A 17,740-nucleotide genomic window follows, 5' to 3' on the forward strand; every position below is an offset into this window, starting at 1 on the left:
ATTTATATTTATCATATTTATATTATATTTATGTATAATTTTTTTAAATATTGAATATGTTATATATTTCAATATTTTAATTATGTTTTTTAATCAAACTTTATCTGTCATTATATATAAATTTAAATCTTGATAAATAACAAACTTGCATTCTTCAAAAACGAGGTTAATTACATTTTGTCGGTCAAAATATAGCTGTAGCTAAAACGTCGTATAGTTTTACTCCTCCAGATATTAAAACATCTAAATAATTATAATTTTATACAAGAATTTCTGGAATATAATGCAATAGCATATTAAATATATATTTGTCTCAAAAAATAATATTTAAATATTGTATCCATTTATATAAACTTACATTTTCCTCCATTTTAAATTTCAATTTTTTCTACAGGGTGTCCTGTACTTGGTGAAAAACCTGTTAATGACAGATTCTTGAGATTATTTAGAGTCGATTTTTCCTCAGCGAAATTATTGAGGGATGTCATCATTTTTTGCAAGTTTCTAATTTTTGTCATTATATAGTTTTGTAATTAAGCCTTAAATTAAAATTTTATTAAACTCTAATTATATAATTAACATATTAAATCAAATAAATATATAATAAATATTATATTAATTATATTTAATATATATTAAATTATATTATATATAAATAATATATAATATTTATAAATATTTATATATATTTTATTATATACATAATAATATATATAAATATATAATATAACAATAAGCTTGCAAAGCGTATGGCTGCCAACTTCTCACTCAAAAATTCTCTAAATAGTAAATTTGAGAATTTTACTGCTCCGTGAACTTAGCCTCCCCACTTTTACATTTGGACTATTTTTTTATTTATATCGTTTGTAGGTGATTGTTAGATTAATTTAAACGTTTGTTAGATTAGACTTTTGCTACAAAATAAAAAATAAAAATAAGCGTTAAGTTAGCCTTCTGTTTTTTAATTTCCATTCTATTTAAGTTTTACAGATGCTCAATCAATGCGGAATCGTTTGTTAAACACGAAAATGTTAATTAGATCATCGTTTATTAAATAAAAGCAAAAAATTATTTGATAACTTTTTAGGCAAATGTCCGTAAAATTTCTATTTCAACTTTATATTTAAGTTCTGCAAAGGGTCAATCGACGCGGAATTGTTTGTTAGGCACGAATATGTTAATTAGATCGTTTGTTGACTGAGATCTGTCAATTTCTTACGACTTAGGGCCCGAGCGCACACTCTTCCATAAAGCATAATGCACAAGAAAATGCCAGTAATGCAAGATTTAAACTGCGTCCAAAGTATGACATCCGATATCCAATGAGAAAATTTGATTTTTAGGGTCTCTAGCAGAGTCTCTAGAAATCAAATTTTGTTACTGGATATCAGATGTCATACTTTGGACACAGTTTAAATCCTGCATAAAGGCATGATATTTTTTATTTCCTGTTCCTATTGCCTGTTGCCTGGCATTCTGCAAACGCCGTAAGGCCCGTATCAGACTACGCATTAAGAATTGAAGATTGAAGATTAAAGATTAGAATTCGATTAATCAGAACAAAAGGAATTAAAATTGCTTTGTCCTGATTAGTCAAATTTCAATCTTCAATCTTTAATTTCAATCTTCAATGCGTAGTCTCTTAAGGCTTCTGCCCACAAAACGCGGAAACGCTTGCCGCGCGGCAAAAAGCGAAGCGGTAACCAATCAATAGTTGGATTAAGTCAACTTTTGACGCACGGCGGAAGTTATGTATCCATTTATTTCCGAAAACACGACATTTTGATTGGCTATCGCGTCGGCTGTCGTCGCGCGGGAAGCGTTGCAGCGTCCTGTGTGCAGTCGCCCTAAAGCAGGAAACACACACTTTTGCATAAGCGCTTCACGCATATGCAGACGGAATTCGATTGGTTGAATTTCTTATACATGTATGTACTTATAGACCAATCAGTTTTCTTATGCATTTGTTTATGCGTTATGGAAGTGTGTGCGCTCGGGCCCTAAGGGCCGCAGCACAGACTTTTGCATAACGCATAATGCATATACATAAGGAATTCGATTGGTTGAATTCCTTATGCATGTGTTTATAGACCAATCAGTTTCCTTATGTATATGCATTATGCAAGAGTCTGTGCTGCGGCCCTTAGTCGTAAGAAATTGACAAATCTCAATCAACAAACGATCTAATTAACATATTCGTGTCTAACAAAAAATTCCGCCTCGATTGAGCCTTTGCAGAACTTAAATAAAATTGAAATAAAAGCTTTACGGACATTTGCCTAAAAAGTTACCAAATGATTTTTTGCTTTTATTTAATAAACGACAATCTAACAAACGATCTAATTAATATATTTGTGTCTAACAAACGATTCAGCATCGATTGAGCATCTGTAAAACTTAAATAGGATGGAAATTAAAAAACGGTAGGCTAACTTAACGCTTATTTTTATTTTTTATTTTGCAGCAAAAGTCTAATCTAACAAACGTTCAAATTAATCTAACAATCACCTACAAACGACTTACAAACGATATAAATTAAGAAATATTCGAAATGTCAAAGTGGGAGGGCTAAGTTCACGGAGCTGAATTTTACTGGGATTATACAGACCTTGATGTAGAAAGCTAGGATTAATAATTTAAAATAATTTATATAAAAAAACATTTTTAAGAATATACTAACCAAAGACAATAATAAAAATCCCAGGATAACTCTCATACTCTTAATTTAATAAAGCTTTTGGCAAAGAAAAGGCGAGATTATAATCTACTAACAATGAGTCACAAACTGCAAGCAATACGGAGTTATCCTTATTACGTGATGCATAAAATTGATCGACTTATCATGACTTATCGAATCTTTAACCACGTTAAGATTATGATTTTATTAATTCTTGATCCTTTTTTATAATTATATTAAATTGTAACACCAGGAACAAGCTCAACAATCGATTATCTACTACCTAAATTAATAAAGTAACAACGTAATAACTTTAACTTTATTTTTTGATTATTTGTTTTCACAAAAGTGATTTGTTGATGGACGAAAAATAAACCAATTAATATAAAAAATTTATAAATAAAAGAGTACCTCTGCTAAAATTTTGTTTCCCAAAATCTATTGCTCAGTCTTAAACGCTGGAACTTTCTTACACGTGCTTTGAAAACTCACGATATCCTCGACGCTGATTTTCTTGTTTTTCAAGATAATAATAATCACTTTATCGGACAAGCATGTTATCAAAGCCATTGTGGAAGAAAATGGACAAAAGAGTTCCCAATGAACGTTATTTAATCATTTCAATTCATATAACATTTATGTGCTTATATATACACAAATATGAAAGACTACAAATTAACCTTTGTAAACTGCGTTCGGAAACTTCACCAGGATACACCCTCAGAGGCTCGGCGTCGTTCAAAAACAGGTATAATACGGTAGAGTCGTTCGGAAAATCTATTGGATGTATCTCAGAAAGAAAAGTTTCCACCCTAAATTTCAGCATACACATTGCGCCCATAGATGTGAGTACTCGCTTAAATCGTTACCTCCACTCACGTTATTTAGGATAGCTCGTCTAACGCATATTGAAGGGATGCTATTGCAAAGTTCCGTATCTGTGTATAACTTATTAATATATAGTTAAAAATTAAAAAATTAAAATTTTTAAACAAATTTGAAAAAGATTATTGTAAATAAAAAATTAAAATATATTGTAAATATAGGATTTCAAAAATTTAAAATTGTTGGAGTTGTACAGATTATAAGATTTTACTTTCAACTTGAAATCAAGAATATATTAAAATATCATAATGTCAAATTAATTAATAAGAAATAGGAATTTGCGTTTAACTGCAATACGAATAACTGCAATATATTTAAGAATAATGTAATTAAAGTACATTAATTTAAAAAATCTTAAAAATATAAAATTTTAATACCTATTGTAAATACGAAATATTGCAAAATCTGCATATAGAAGGTAAAAGAAAAATTGCCAAACTATAAAATCCAGAGAAAAACAAAAAGAATTAAAACAAATACAAAATTTTAAAATTGCTTACTATTGATCTTGCTATTAGGTGGTAAAAGTTTCCAATCTTTCTCGAAAGCAGGATTGGTCGGAAAAGCTCAATAAGTGGAAAATACTGTAATAAAATAAAATCAATAATAAAAATGAAATCGAAAATAATTAAGTTTTTTATTCAAATTAATAAATAAAATCAAACAAAAATTAGACATAAAAATGTTATTGAATTTTATATTAATAATTAGTTTAATAAGAAGAATATAATATTAGTAAAATTAAAAATTTGTTTTTACTACATATCTGATCGATTTACTATTCAATCTCTAACAAGAAACTAATTTATTTGCTATTAAAAACTAATTTATTTTTATCCTACATTACGACTTTTATCTTAGATAAAACTTTAATATGAAAAATATTAAAATGACGATAAAAAGGTTTTCTATTTATTTTAATATTTTTAATGGAAAAAAATAGTTTTTATCATTATTATGGACTTTGTCCAAAAAAAGTGTGGGGTTATACCAATCTTGCTTGAATCCTGCTGTGATCTGACCGTATAACATTCCATTCAGATCTTCAAGACTGCGTTTGAAAACACTATTCTGATAATGAGTGCCGAGTAAATCATAATAGCGGCAAGGGGTATACTCCGAGATCGAATAGTTTTTGAACGGAGTGCTAAAATTATTTATTATAAATAAAAAAACGTCAAAGATATAAATTATATACTGGCAAAAAAATTTTTTTAAATGTATAATCCTTAGGAATTTTTAATCGAATTTGTATGTGTAAGCGATAAATTTATGTTTTTCAATAACACCCTATTTGTCAGAAAAGACCAGATGTGTTACCTGCGTCCAAAAAGGAAGAACGCACAAACATATAAGAAAGTATCTTTATCTTAATAGATAAAAATTTAATATTTATAGCTCTATCGAAATAAACAGTTTTTTTTAAACTGATATTAAATTTTATTAGTAAAAACAAATATTTTTATAAATCTCTATTTTAAGAAATGTGTTAAATCGTAAGTCATAAGTCTCAAAAATAATAAATCATAAATCTCAATAGTATAGTGAAAAGCAATCGCATAGAAAGCTTCTACCTAGAACAGAAAAATCTTTGTCGACTGTCTATCCTGATTGGTCAGTCAAATAATAGTTTGAAGCCTTTGTGTCGAAGAAGAATGCATTTACAAGCTGAACTACATAATAGATGTTTACACACACACACAAACACATACAAACAGAAAGATGGAAACTCACAACAACAGATGGCAGTAAGTGGATGTGTCCAACTGCGTCAAAACGTAAAAGAAGAGGAACTATTCAGATCAATAGCTGTGCTCTTACATTCATATATATAAATAAAAATATAATTGATAATACGAAGCCAAATTAACATCAATTGAAAGCTATTATGTGCATTACTGTATTTTTTCCACGATGACCAAGAAGATAACAGACTTGCCCGAAGAAGTGATTACTATAATTCTAAAAGACAAGAAAATCAGCATCGAGGATGTCTTTAATTTTCAAGCCACGTGTAAAAGATTCCACCATATACTACTGAACAATAAGTTTTGGGAAAAGAAATATTATAAGAGGTAATTTTTTTATTTGTAAATTTTTAAAATTAACATTTTTGTATTTTACATATCCAATTTTGGTAATTATTCAGTATCACTACCTCACCTCAAAAGTTGATAAAATTATACTCATTCGATGCGTTTTTATATAAAATGGACGAATCTGGCAGAAAAAATTGTCGCTCTGTCCCGCGAACCGAGATATTAATTATCAAAGTTATCAACTTTTGAGGCTAGGATACCTGTTATATCGACTTCATGTAGCGACATACTCTGCGTTCGAATTTCACTGCCAGTAACTGCCAGTACTAAGAAATGTATAGTGTATGTAAAGTAAACTATAGATTTTTAGTACTGGCAGTAAAATTCGAACGCAGAGATGGCCGTGCGCTGCAGTCACGCGCGCATGCTATGCAATAACATGCGCATGCATTGTAATAACTTAGCACTACACAAAATTTAAACTGAAGATGCAAACACGCAACATAGGTTTGCGACTTTGTGTGAAGCGGGGTTTAACTCATATTGTAAACTTTTATGTTGAAACTTCCACGCAGTGAAAATAAAAAAAAATAACAAAACTTGACGGCCTGAAAACTACCAAGGCTGACAGTACTGCGTGGAAGTTTCAAGATAAAAGTTTACAATATGAGTTAAATCTCGAGTAAGTGTTTACTTATAGGAAGCCACCTTCGATTCCAATGATCTTAACATTCAAATTTTGAGCTTTTTACTACACACATGCATCACGTGCTGTTACAGAGGCCATGTCGCTACACTAAGTCGATATGACAGCTAGCTTCAAAAGTTGATATCTTTAAGAATTAATATCTCGCTTCGCGGGGCAGAGCGACGATTTTTTCTGCCACATTCGTTCATTTTATATAAAAACGCGTCGAATGAGTATAATTTTATCAACTTTTGAAGTGACGTAGTGATACTGAATTATTACCCCAATTTTTATCATTCAACAAAATACTTTTACTAAAAGCCAAAATATAAAGTTATTATGTTGCTATCTTATCATAAGATATGCCTATTGCTTCACTACACATTGAACTTGTTCATGGTATTACACTTTAATATAATTATAAAAAATCAAAATTCTTAAATTTCAATAAATTTGAAATCCCTATCCTAATGTCTAAAGGTTCGATAATTTATAATAAATCGATCAATTCTTAGCTATGAATCAAATGATAAGAATAGTTTGTTATTGCTCATAGCATGTAATTATTATCGTAACTTATAATTTTACTTTTTCCTTTCATTAATAAATTATAGAGCATAAGAATTACTTCTTTTTATTACTGTTTTTGATTATTACATGCTAAAATATATATCATATTTTTAAATAAATTAACCTATTAAATATAAATTAAATTATTAAAAAAATAGGTTTAAAAAAAACTTTTTTACCAGTGTATTAGAAGGTTATTATCATAAATGATTTACGAGACTTACGATTTCATATAATTAAAAAGATATTTTTTTTATTCTATGATGTAAAACACGAACAAGTACAAATCAGAATGCTGTTACCATTTTTATGTATATTAATGTTAAAATATAATAATAAAAAGGTATATATAAATCTTTATTTGTGTAATAATACTTAAAAACATTTATGTAAATATTCAATAATTACATTTTATTCAATATACAATAATTCTTTATTTATTTCAAAATGATACGCAATTATATGACTAATTTTAAATAACGCATTAATATTTCTCAAAAACAAATAAGCTTCCACCGAAAAACGATTTTTGTGCAAAAGAGATGTGACTTAGAAAGGAAGACATGAGATGGTGCCATTAATTTGATCTTATACACGTATCAAGATTATATGGAGAAGGAACATTGTTCTAAATTACTAACTTTTTATATAAATCAATTTCTTGCAATATCTGCATAAAAAGTTATGAGGGTATGATGGTCAAAAATTTAATAGTTTACTAGATATTTTTTACTTTAATTTGACATAATTATACCTAATTTTGCATAAACTGTGAAATATCTTATAAATTTCAATTTTCAATTATTTACCTCAATATTTTCATGCACAAACTAATAAGAATAATCAATTAGTGTTAAGAAGACACATAGCTGTCTTAAGGAAAAACTATAAAGTTGCAATAACTAGTTACATATTTTTCTTTAAGACAACTATGTGTTTTCTTTGCAAACACCAATTGATTCATTTCATTATTCTGTACATGAAAAAATATTGAAGCAAAATAATAATCAAAAATGAATATTTTACAAGATATATCATAGTTTATGTTAATTACGCTTGATCTTCACCTCACCTTGACACACACATCTAAGGTCAAATCAATGGCATTATTTTATCTTATCACCTCGAAGTCACAAAACTTTTGCACAAAACATTTTTTTAAGAAAAGATATTATTTTAGAGAAATATCAATACATCATTTAAAATGAACCATCTTATGCAAAATACTTTTTTTAAAACATTCATAAATGATATATCCTGGAAAAATTATATTAAAACCGTATCATTTCTTAAAACTTTTTGTTAAAATTTTATAGTTTTTACAATTTTATAAAGCATTACATGCAATCAATTTTATGTATTTAAAGATTGTAAAATTTAAATATTTTCTTTATTTTAAAATATTTTTTCAGGCTTTAATCTCATTTGCATAGCACACATGTGTAGAATCAAAATTCCAACACATTTATTTTTTACGCGATTTTTATTCAATTATCATTTAAAGACAAACTTATGATAAACTAGGGTATGATGGCCATACAATAAAGATGGCCACAGGTTATAATTTTTTCAATAATCACTACATAGTACGCTTTTTTAGTCATTGTCAAAGATAATCGATATTTACAGTAGTTTATATGCATACACTGTTTGAAATAACAATATTGTGAATCTTATATCATATTTTCAGTTTTGACTACCTGCTACCTTTTTTATTTATCCACTAAAAACTGTTATAACGTCGAATAAATTACAGTTAAGCTATCGTAATTGACGTTAGAAATATTATAAAGATATGTAAATTGTTATATGATCTATAATTTTTATTTTCGTTTTTACTATTTTTTTATAAATATTATGGTAATCTTTCCGTCGCTATGGTCATCTTCTCCCTAAAAGTTGGGTAAGATGGCCAATGCTTATGTTGTACTATTTTGATAACATAAAATTTCTATTAAATATTTTTCTTTTAATTTCGATAATATTACATAATTTAAGCTTCAGTGAATATGTTGTCAAACACTATTAAAAAATGACAAACATAAAAGTACGTTTTTTGCATTTTAAGAAACTATGGCCATCTTACCTGAGTTTACCCTAATAATGCAAGGTTAACGCAGCAGAAGCCTCTCGATAACGCATTATATGTACAGATGTGTGTGTTATTATTCATTACTATTGTTATAATTTTACTATTTAATTAAAAACATTAATATAATTTCTCTGTTAAATAATAAAATTGATATTATTTATAATACTTTTAATTTATTATTTAGTCAAAATATTAATATGTATTTAATTAAATATTTATATGTCTGTTAGATATGTTTGTTTATATGCCTGAAATTTATTGCTTATATTGTACCATTAGTTGATATCATTTTTAAAAACTTCTTTCTATTTTAATTATAGGTGTCCTACTGCGAAAAAAAAGTATAACAAAGAGAAAAAGGAGAAAATTTTTAATGACTTTAAAATAGATTTTAAAAAAGAAATAAAATTATCTCTAGAATATATAACTAAAATAAAACAATTACAGCATATGGTAACTGTGATGGTCGAGAATATCATATCGGATAGTGCAATAAAAATATTGAAATCTGAACTGTATTTCTCACTTGAACATTATCTGTGTACTATAGCTAAAAAATCTACGCTTTATTATTTTGTTGTAGACGAGCTGAATAGAATTATTTCTGCAAAACAATTATGGTAAAATTTTATAAATTAAACAAATATAATTTTTATTATAAATTAAAGTTAATACAATTAATATTTAAATATTTTTAAATATATAGGGAATCAAGTTGTAATTTAACAACTATATATGACCATAGTACATTTTTTCGACGTCTAAAGCAACATCGAGTAATGTACAAGATAGACAAATTAATGAATATGCCAAAAGAAAAACAGCTTTTCGAACGGCTATTTACCATTGCGATACAATATTTTCAACCACATGTATCTTACTCGGCCATAAAGACATGGCTAGATATTATTGCAAAAAAAATACTATCCCGCCTTAAAAATATATATCCAACTCATTCAATTTTCTCGACACCTGATGATCAATTTTTCATTTGGAGAGACAACAATATCAATGATAATTACTGGAATGAAACAGAAGCAAGACAAATTATGAATGTACTTGAGGAATTTATATTTTTTGATTTAAAAAACCATGAGTTTTTGAAATTTGATGTAGAAGACAAATATATAGATTTTGTAAGTAAATTATTTAAATTACGTTAAATTATAATTATAGTTGGTTATGCGCGAGTATAATTATGTTTTATATATTTTATAAATGTTTAATATAAATTTTTTAATCTATCACATAGATTTCAGAATGTGTTAGAGAGTATCTATTATTACCTTTTATATATGACAGCGTAGCCAGAAGACTTGGCATACGCTGCGTTTTGCGGGGACTAGGGTTGAACAATATTGTAATTACGTGGAAACCAAAATAGTAAGTACATATATAATTTTAGTTTTAGAATCTTTTTAATATACATTAAATTAAGTATACATATAAATATGTATGCATAAATACATATATATATATATATATATATATATATATATTCATGCATATACACATTCATACGTACACACATACATACATATATACAAAACAAAAATAATCAAAATGCATAGACGCTGAGAAATAATCAAAAATTCTTTCTTTTAATAAAAGATCAGAGGTATCTTGATATGTTTTAATGAAACAATATCATAATATTTCTTATATAAAAATTGACTTTTAAAATTATATTTTACACATAAACACTTTTATGTGTTTAAATAAACTAAAAAAATAATTAATAGAATAACAGAATTTTTATTCATATTATTATATGAATTACATGTACACTTTTATCTTAATAGATTTTAAATATAAAATGTATTCATTTATACGAGCTTAAAAATTTCATACAAATATATATACATGTATATATACATGTATTAAAAGAATTATACTTTTAGGTTATTATAATTGTAATTATAATTTTAGGTTTCTGATGTTATGTTGCGCTTGTATAAGATGCGATCATCAGTCCGATTCTATTTGTTATTTTTCAAAAAGATTAGTATTAGCAGAAATATTTTAATAAAGTTATATTTTTTGAATAATATTTTATTTATAAAAATTTTTAATTTAATTTAATTATGATATGAAGAGAAGCTCTTAAATTAAAAAAATAAAAATAATACAAATTGATGGCTAATAAGAGCAAATCGCTGTTCTTGGAGCGCAAATATGATTTGCTCTTATTAGCCATCAATTTGTAACATTTTTATTTTTTTAATTTAATTATTTATTAATTTAGATAACTCTACATAAATTATACTCTAAATCAGTGCTGTTCTTTATTTGTACATTCGGCCAGATCTTGAGGCTCACACCTCTCGCCTCTCCACCTTCTTTTCGTGCATTAACAACGAAATGCTACACGCGCGTAACTAAGGAGAGTGATACTTCGCTTCAGGTTAGGTTTATATTACAAATGTAATGTGGCAATACTCCTCTAATAATACTGCAAAAGTTTTTCAATAAAAATTTTTTTATATTTTATATTTTATCAATAATTAAAATTATTTTTATTTTATTATTAAGTACTCATATGCTTTGCAATATTTAAAAAGTTTTTCAAAATATAATAATCAAAAATTTTTCAAAGTAATATAATATTGCCACATTACATTTATGATATGGACGCACCTGAGGTGAAGTTCGCTCTCCTTAGTTACGCACGTGAGCCTCAAAATCTGGCCGAAATGTGCAAATAGAGAACAGTTTTGCTCTAAATACATACAAAATAATAAAATAATTTTATCCGTAGAATGACAAATGATTTATTTTTAAAAATTGTATAATTTTTTATAAGATTAGGTAACTCTTCTTTTATTTTTTACTGAAAAGAAACCTTTACTGTCAAATCTTTTTGATAATTTTTCAAAATACAGTTTGTCACTTGAAACAAATTCATTTGCAATATTTTTAATCAATTTATTGCCAGTGTTACAGAAATCGTTGCTATTGATTACAATAAATACTCATTATGTATGATATATGTATGTGTACATGATATATACATAAGTATATGTATGTATACATGACATACAAAATGTATATATGTATGTGTATATACATGTACACACACATACGTAAGTATAATTATGTACATACATGTGTATACATAAATATATATTTTTTTATTATTTTCAGTAATACAGAAAATATGTTTAATGCTGAATATTTTTATGTCGACGAGAAATCATCTCAAAATTACCCTTTAAACATTATCAGAGGGACATATAATGATATAAATCATTATCCATTTTGTTTTCCATCGGTTGGCATATTTTATTAATTTTGGCTTTAGTTGATAAAAATAACAATCAAGTTTAAATCTTAATCTGAATGATATGTTAAATTCATGAATCAATATATTTTAGAAGTAATAATTATAAGTAATACACTTTTTTATCTTCTTATTTATAATCGAAATTGTGTTAACATGTTTGTTTTTTTAGATGATAAGTTCGATTTTCACAAATGATAAGCTATCAAAAATAAATCTTAAAAGAAATAAGTGGGAGTTATCTATTCTGAGTAGATTATTAAGTGATGAACGTTATATTCTCATAAGGCCAATAACGGTAACTTATTGCACATTGTATACTATTTATAATACATAAGAAATTATACTAACTATAATTACAATTATTTATAATTTAAATTAGAATATAGTTTGTTTTTAAAAACCGCTTGATAACATAGCGATTAAATTCTGCTATTACATTTTTTACATGTGTATGTACAGCTTAGATTTGATATGTTAAAAGAAAAACAGCCAAAAGTAAGAACTCACGAAGTCAAATATGCAATTGGTATGATTGTACAACATTTAGCGGATTATCATTTCAACATTATGGAATGTTTTCCGACTGAAAGGAATAATAATCACATTGGAGTGATAATTGGTTGGCATTTTAAATGTGAATATTTACTCGTAGAAGAGTCTTTCTACTCAATATTCCCATATTGCAGCCACACCAGTGATCTGCACAACTGTAGCTATGTGGGATTTCAAAATGAACCACATTATTTAATTCTCACCGAAAAAGATCAATTATGTTATTTTCCACAACGTACGAATATTCATAGAATTCTTATAAATCAGATATCTTCTATAATATTTTTCATCCGTATAATATAAAATATATATCTTTTCTTTTATTTTAGGTTTTATTTCCCACTATCCACCAAAATGGATCGATAATGTAGAGATAGGACGATACTTTTGTAGATTCGAAGGCACTCATTATGTACCAAATGAATGGCTGGCAAGAATTTATTCAAAGGATTATGCCGCTGTTCTTGAATCAGTTAGTCTCCAATAGAGCTTCCAAAAGAGTTAATTTTACTAAAATATGAAATTTGTAGTAAAAATATTAAAATTATGTATAGACATTTTTTAAACATTTTTATTAAGATATTATGATTCGCTTAGAAATCGTAAGAATTAAAGTACACTAAAGACAATGTATTATGAAGAATAAAATATTCTTTGTTTTTTAAGAGTTCTCTGTTTCAATAAAAAGTAGATGCATTTGAAAATATGACCAGAATACATTAAATTTATTTTCCCTTTTGTAAAAAAAAAATAAATAATTTGCTGAATATAAATTCTGAGTTATACATATAAAATTATTTTAAGGTATGTAATATATAAAGCTACAAAATTTTTTTTAATTTTTACACATGTCCTATAAAATTGAGTTTCTTAATCTTTATATATCTTTTTTAAAAACCGATTTATTTCTCTGAGATTTTTATTAATTTCTTAATCTGTTTAGATAAATATTGGACATTACTGCAAAATTAAAGTAAAGTCGACTTGACGTAACTTAGAAAATAAAAAACCCGTTAAAACATAAATAACAAAGAGAAAGTAACAGGTAATAATATTCGGTAAAACTTCGATTTTTTAAAATAAAAATTATCATTTTTATTGCATATTTTTGTAGTTATGTCGAAATATTTTCAAAATTGTATAAGAGAGATTAAATTTTTTCTTTGCTAAAAAACTTTATTACGATAACCTTCAAACAATACGCAATGATCAAATATTAAAATAATATAAAATATTAATTATTAATAAAATTTATTATTTTTTATACATAATAATAAATAATTTAACGGTATGTGGCTTATGTTTTTTTTTTTCTTATTTACAAATCGCCTTCCTTACATTATAATCGAGTTATGCCGACGGAAATAGAAGGTCATACTGATTTTCCTGTGAAAATATGATGGAAAAAATGAGTATTTGTAAGATGCGGCTTCTATGCATCTATGGTAAGAGAAACAGTATTGTTCATATTTAACAGTTTACTGAAAAATTACTGAACACTTCGTCCGTTGTATAAACATTAATTAAGTTTTGGCAGTTTGTATAACTATTTGGAATAATTAAATGCTATAAACATTAAGTATAAGTCTTCTTTTTAATTTTTTTAAAAATTATATATTCTATGTACAATATTTTGAGCCGTAAAAATTGAATTTTGAAAACATTGTGTCTTTTATTTTGCTTTTTTATGTAATTATATTAGAACAATTATTATCGAAATTATTAATTATTATTGTACATTTTTGTAAAATTTTATTTTATACACCTTAGCCACTACACTAGACTGTATCAAAATATTTTTCAAAAACATGTTACATATTATTCTGTATATATTCTTTGTATAAAATGATTTAAAAATACTTGTACAAACTTTGGAGGTGATAGGATGTTTGCACACCTAATAAGAAAAAAATGTTATATGCATATATCTCCAGAAATGTATGGTTTATGAATTATAATCGAAAGACATTGACAATTTATTATTATATAATACATATATGGATATTATTTGATTATGGATATTTATTGATTATTATTGATTTATATTTAAGAGACACCTATAGTAGACGTCTGCAAAACGCTTCCTGGAGTATATGCTAAGTGCTATATACGGCGCGTGCTCATACGCTAAGCGTTTTTAATTAATATTTTAATGATTATTGCGCAAATCGCAAAATAGTAGACTTTTATGTTCAGTTTGATCTGCTCTATCTGTCCTAGAGAGGTGAGGCGGTAATTACCGGACACCCTATATATGTTTAGAATATTGTAATATAAATATTATTATTAATATATGCATATTAATTACATATTTTTTATGTATTTTGAGATAAGAAACTGAAACTTTTTGAAAAATTTGCATTTTTACATAAGAAAGTTTGAATAAAGTAGTATTTATACATAAACATACAATGTTACTATAAATCGAAAGCATAATATAATTTGTATCCTACAACAAAACAATGCCTTTTTTCAATTTTTTTACTCTAATGTTGCACATTTGCATATATATTGCACAATTATATATATATATATATATATATATATATATATATATATATATATATATAAGAGATTTGATTTGTGTTCCAATTTTGATTATGCAATGTTTAAGTATATATTATTATGATTGTTGTTTTTTGATATATTTATAAATGTTTATTAAATGATAAAAGTATCTCCGATTGTCTTTAATTCATATACATGTAAAGTTGCCAAATATTTTGTGTTAGAAAATATTAATTTTTCTGCTCCTTATATATGTTTAAAAATGACAAGTAATTAGTTTTAGTTATTTTTCATTGAACACCCTGTATATATAATATTAGAAATTAAATATTTATATACAAATATTTATATATGGTCCTATTTTAATTCTTCTATTTAAAAAAAAGCTTATTAATTTTTGATTGTAGGAAAAAATGCTTTACAAAAAAATTGGTTAGTTAAAAAGGAAACATAAGATAGTGCCATTAATTTAAATTTGTACGTGCCAATGTCAATCTTTGAGATCAATCTTTGTTTTTTTTAATATAATTACACTCTAATGTTTTTATACACATAAATCAATCCTTCATATAATATTCTGCGTAAAATATATTAAAATATAAATTTAATTATAAAAGTTGGCCAAAAATTCGATAGTTCATGAGATATTTCATAATTTATATCAAATTATGTCAAATTAAAATATAAAATATCTCGTAAACTATTGAAATTTTGGCTATCATATTTTTATAACTTTTTACGCAGAATATTGCTAGGAAGTAATTTATATAAAAAATTAGGATGATTCCATGTGAAGAACAAAGTTTACTTCCCTATAACTTTGATATACTTAAGGTCAAATCAATAATACTATCTTACAATTAGTCTCTCTTCGAAACCAAAAAACTTTTATCTAAAGTATTTTTTTCTACCAATAAATTAAAAATAAAAGTTTTTTTGGATGGCAGGCTAAATTAAAATGAAATACCCTGTATAATTGATCCCTTATTTTTCATTTTTCACGTTGATACAATAATGTATTTTTTTTACTATAAAGTATCCGCTTCGTTCTTGTGAAATTTTGTAGAAAATTGAACAATGTATGAAGAAAATGAAAATGATGATACGCAACATCCTAAAATACCTTATGCAAAGTGAAGCATAACATATATCTATTGCTGTTGAGTAGTTTTTGTAAGTTACGTAACATCAAAAAATTAATTTAATTGTGTTACATCACATTAAGATTACCGCAAATGTTAACACTATATATAAATAGAATTACCCCTAACATTAGAAAGTAAAATACTTACATGAATGCGAACATGAGCATGTAAATTTGTCATCTCATTTTTAACTTAAATTAAGTTTTAAACAAAAAATGAGAAATTATTATTAATAGTATCTCGTATGAAGTTTTGTGTAATAACAATAATTTCGTGTTTAATTAAAACCATACACTAATTAAAAATACACTTTGAAAAAAGTAACAATCGTCCAACTTAAAAAAATTACTAATACACATATTTTAATTTATAATCATTTGCACAATTACTTATATTTATGTTGCCAAAAATTATAGTACAGATAGATATTAATTGTTTTATTTTTATTATCCTTCAAAATGTTTAAGTTTTTTTAACTTTAGAAAAAAAATGTTTCAAACAAAGTTTTATAATCTGGAAGAGGATAATAGTAACAATCAATTTTTGAAAAAATTAATTTTTTAAATTATATGAAAGTTACTTTTCATTTCTTAAATAAGCTTATTTTTTATAGCAAACTCTTATATATATAATCTGACATTAAGACGTCTCCAAAAACACGTAATTATTTATATTTCTCTATTGAAAACTCATAGAAATATAACATTGCGAATATTTTGTACTATCAGTATTAAAATTACCCTTTTCCAAAAATTGATTTTATAATTAAACTTTCTTCCAGATTATACAACTTTTACTTAAAACATTTATTAATTGAAAAACATTAATAAATATCATTAATCGATAAAACCAGCTGATAGCAAGGAGCTCTCGTCGTCTCCCATTATCTAACCGAAATTGTCGAGTTTCACATTATCACCTTCTTTTCGGTCACCTAGTCTCCATCATTCATCACCAACGTCATTGACGCCGAATCTGCTTCAAAAACGACTCAGTTCAACGAGTAATTGCTCTGCATTGGATCTATCCCTGTCTTCATCTAGCACTACGTCCCGCTACGATTACCAGCAGTCAAATCTTATTGTCGCATCAGATGTCACCTTTTTATTCGAGTAGCTCTTCTTTATATTAGATAATATTATAAATCTATAAAAACATGTATTATATTTTAAAAAAATCCAAATGCAATGTATTTAATTTAATCCAAATGTATCTAATATGATATTAATTTGTTAAAAATTATTTTTTTGCGTGAGTATAAAAAAAGAAATTGTATTTTTTGTATATCTTCATATAAATAT

At 25.8% G+C, this 17,740-nt stretch overlaps 1 protein-coding gene and 1 long non-coding RNA gene across 2 annotated transcripts; one reads left to right on the plus strand and one right to left on the minus strand.

Annotated features, from left to right (window-relative positions):
- Window positions 1–148: 148 nt before the first annotated feature.
- LOC140667558 (uncharacterized) lies at window positions 149–5,901 on the minus strand. The gene is made up of 3 exons (XR_012047047.1): window positions 5,862–5,901; window positions 359–539; window positions 149–273 (listed from the first exon to the last, which is right to left on the minus strand). It is a non-coding gene; the product is annotated as an uncharacterized lncRNA (long non-coding RNA).
- LOC140667551 (uncharacterized) lies at window positions 5,310–13,476 on the plus strand. Its single transcript, XM_072895616.1, has 8 exons — window positions 5,310–5,637; window positions 9,272–9,571; window positions 9,658–10,087; window positions 10,204–10,334; window positions 12,096–12,222; window positions 12,404–12,529; window positions 12,694–13,021; window positions 13,116–13,476. The coding sequence occupies exons 1-8, from the start codon at window positions 5,477–5,479 to the stop codon at window positions 13,271–13,273; spliced, it is 1,761 nt and encodes a 586-aa protein (XP_072751717.1). The 5' UTR covers window positions 5,310–5,476; the 3' UTR covers window positions 13,274–13,476.
- The last annotated feature ends 4,264 nt before the right edge of the window (window positions 13,477–17,740 follow it).

Source organism: Anoplolepis gracilipes, chromosome 1 (assembly GCF_047496725.1).
Source record: "Anoplolepis gracilipes chromosome 1, ASM4749672v1, whole genome shotgun sequence".
Taxonomy (NCBI): Eukaryota; Metazoa; Arthropoda; class Insecta; order Hymenoptera; family Formicidae; genus Anoplolepis; species Anoplolepis gracilipes.

Excerpts from the sequence above, each read along its gene's own strand:
- LOC140667551 (XM_072895616.1), top strand. The coding sequence starts at position 5,477 with ATGACCAAGAAGATAACAGACTTGCCCGAAGAAGTGATTACTATAATT. Across the intron at positions 12,223-12,403 it reads ATCCATTTTGTTTTCCATCG|ATGATAAGTTCGATTTTCAC; the intron begins GTTGGCATATTT and ends TTGTTTTTTTAG. Across the intron at positions 13,022-13,115 it reads ATTATGTTATTTTCCACAAC|GTTTTATTTCCCACTATCCA; the intron begins GTACGAATATTC and ends CTTTTATTTTAG.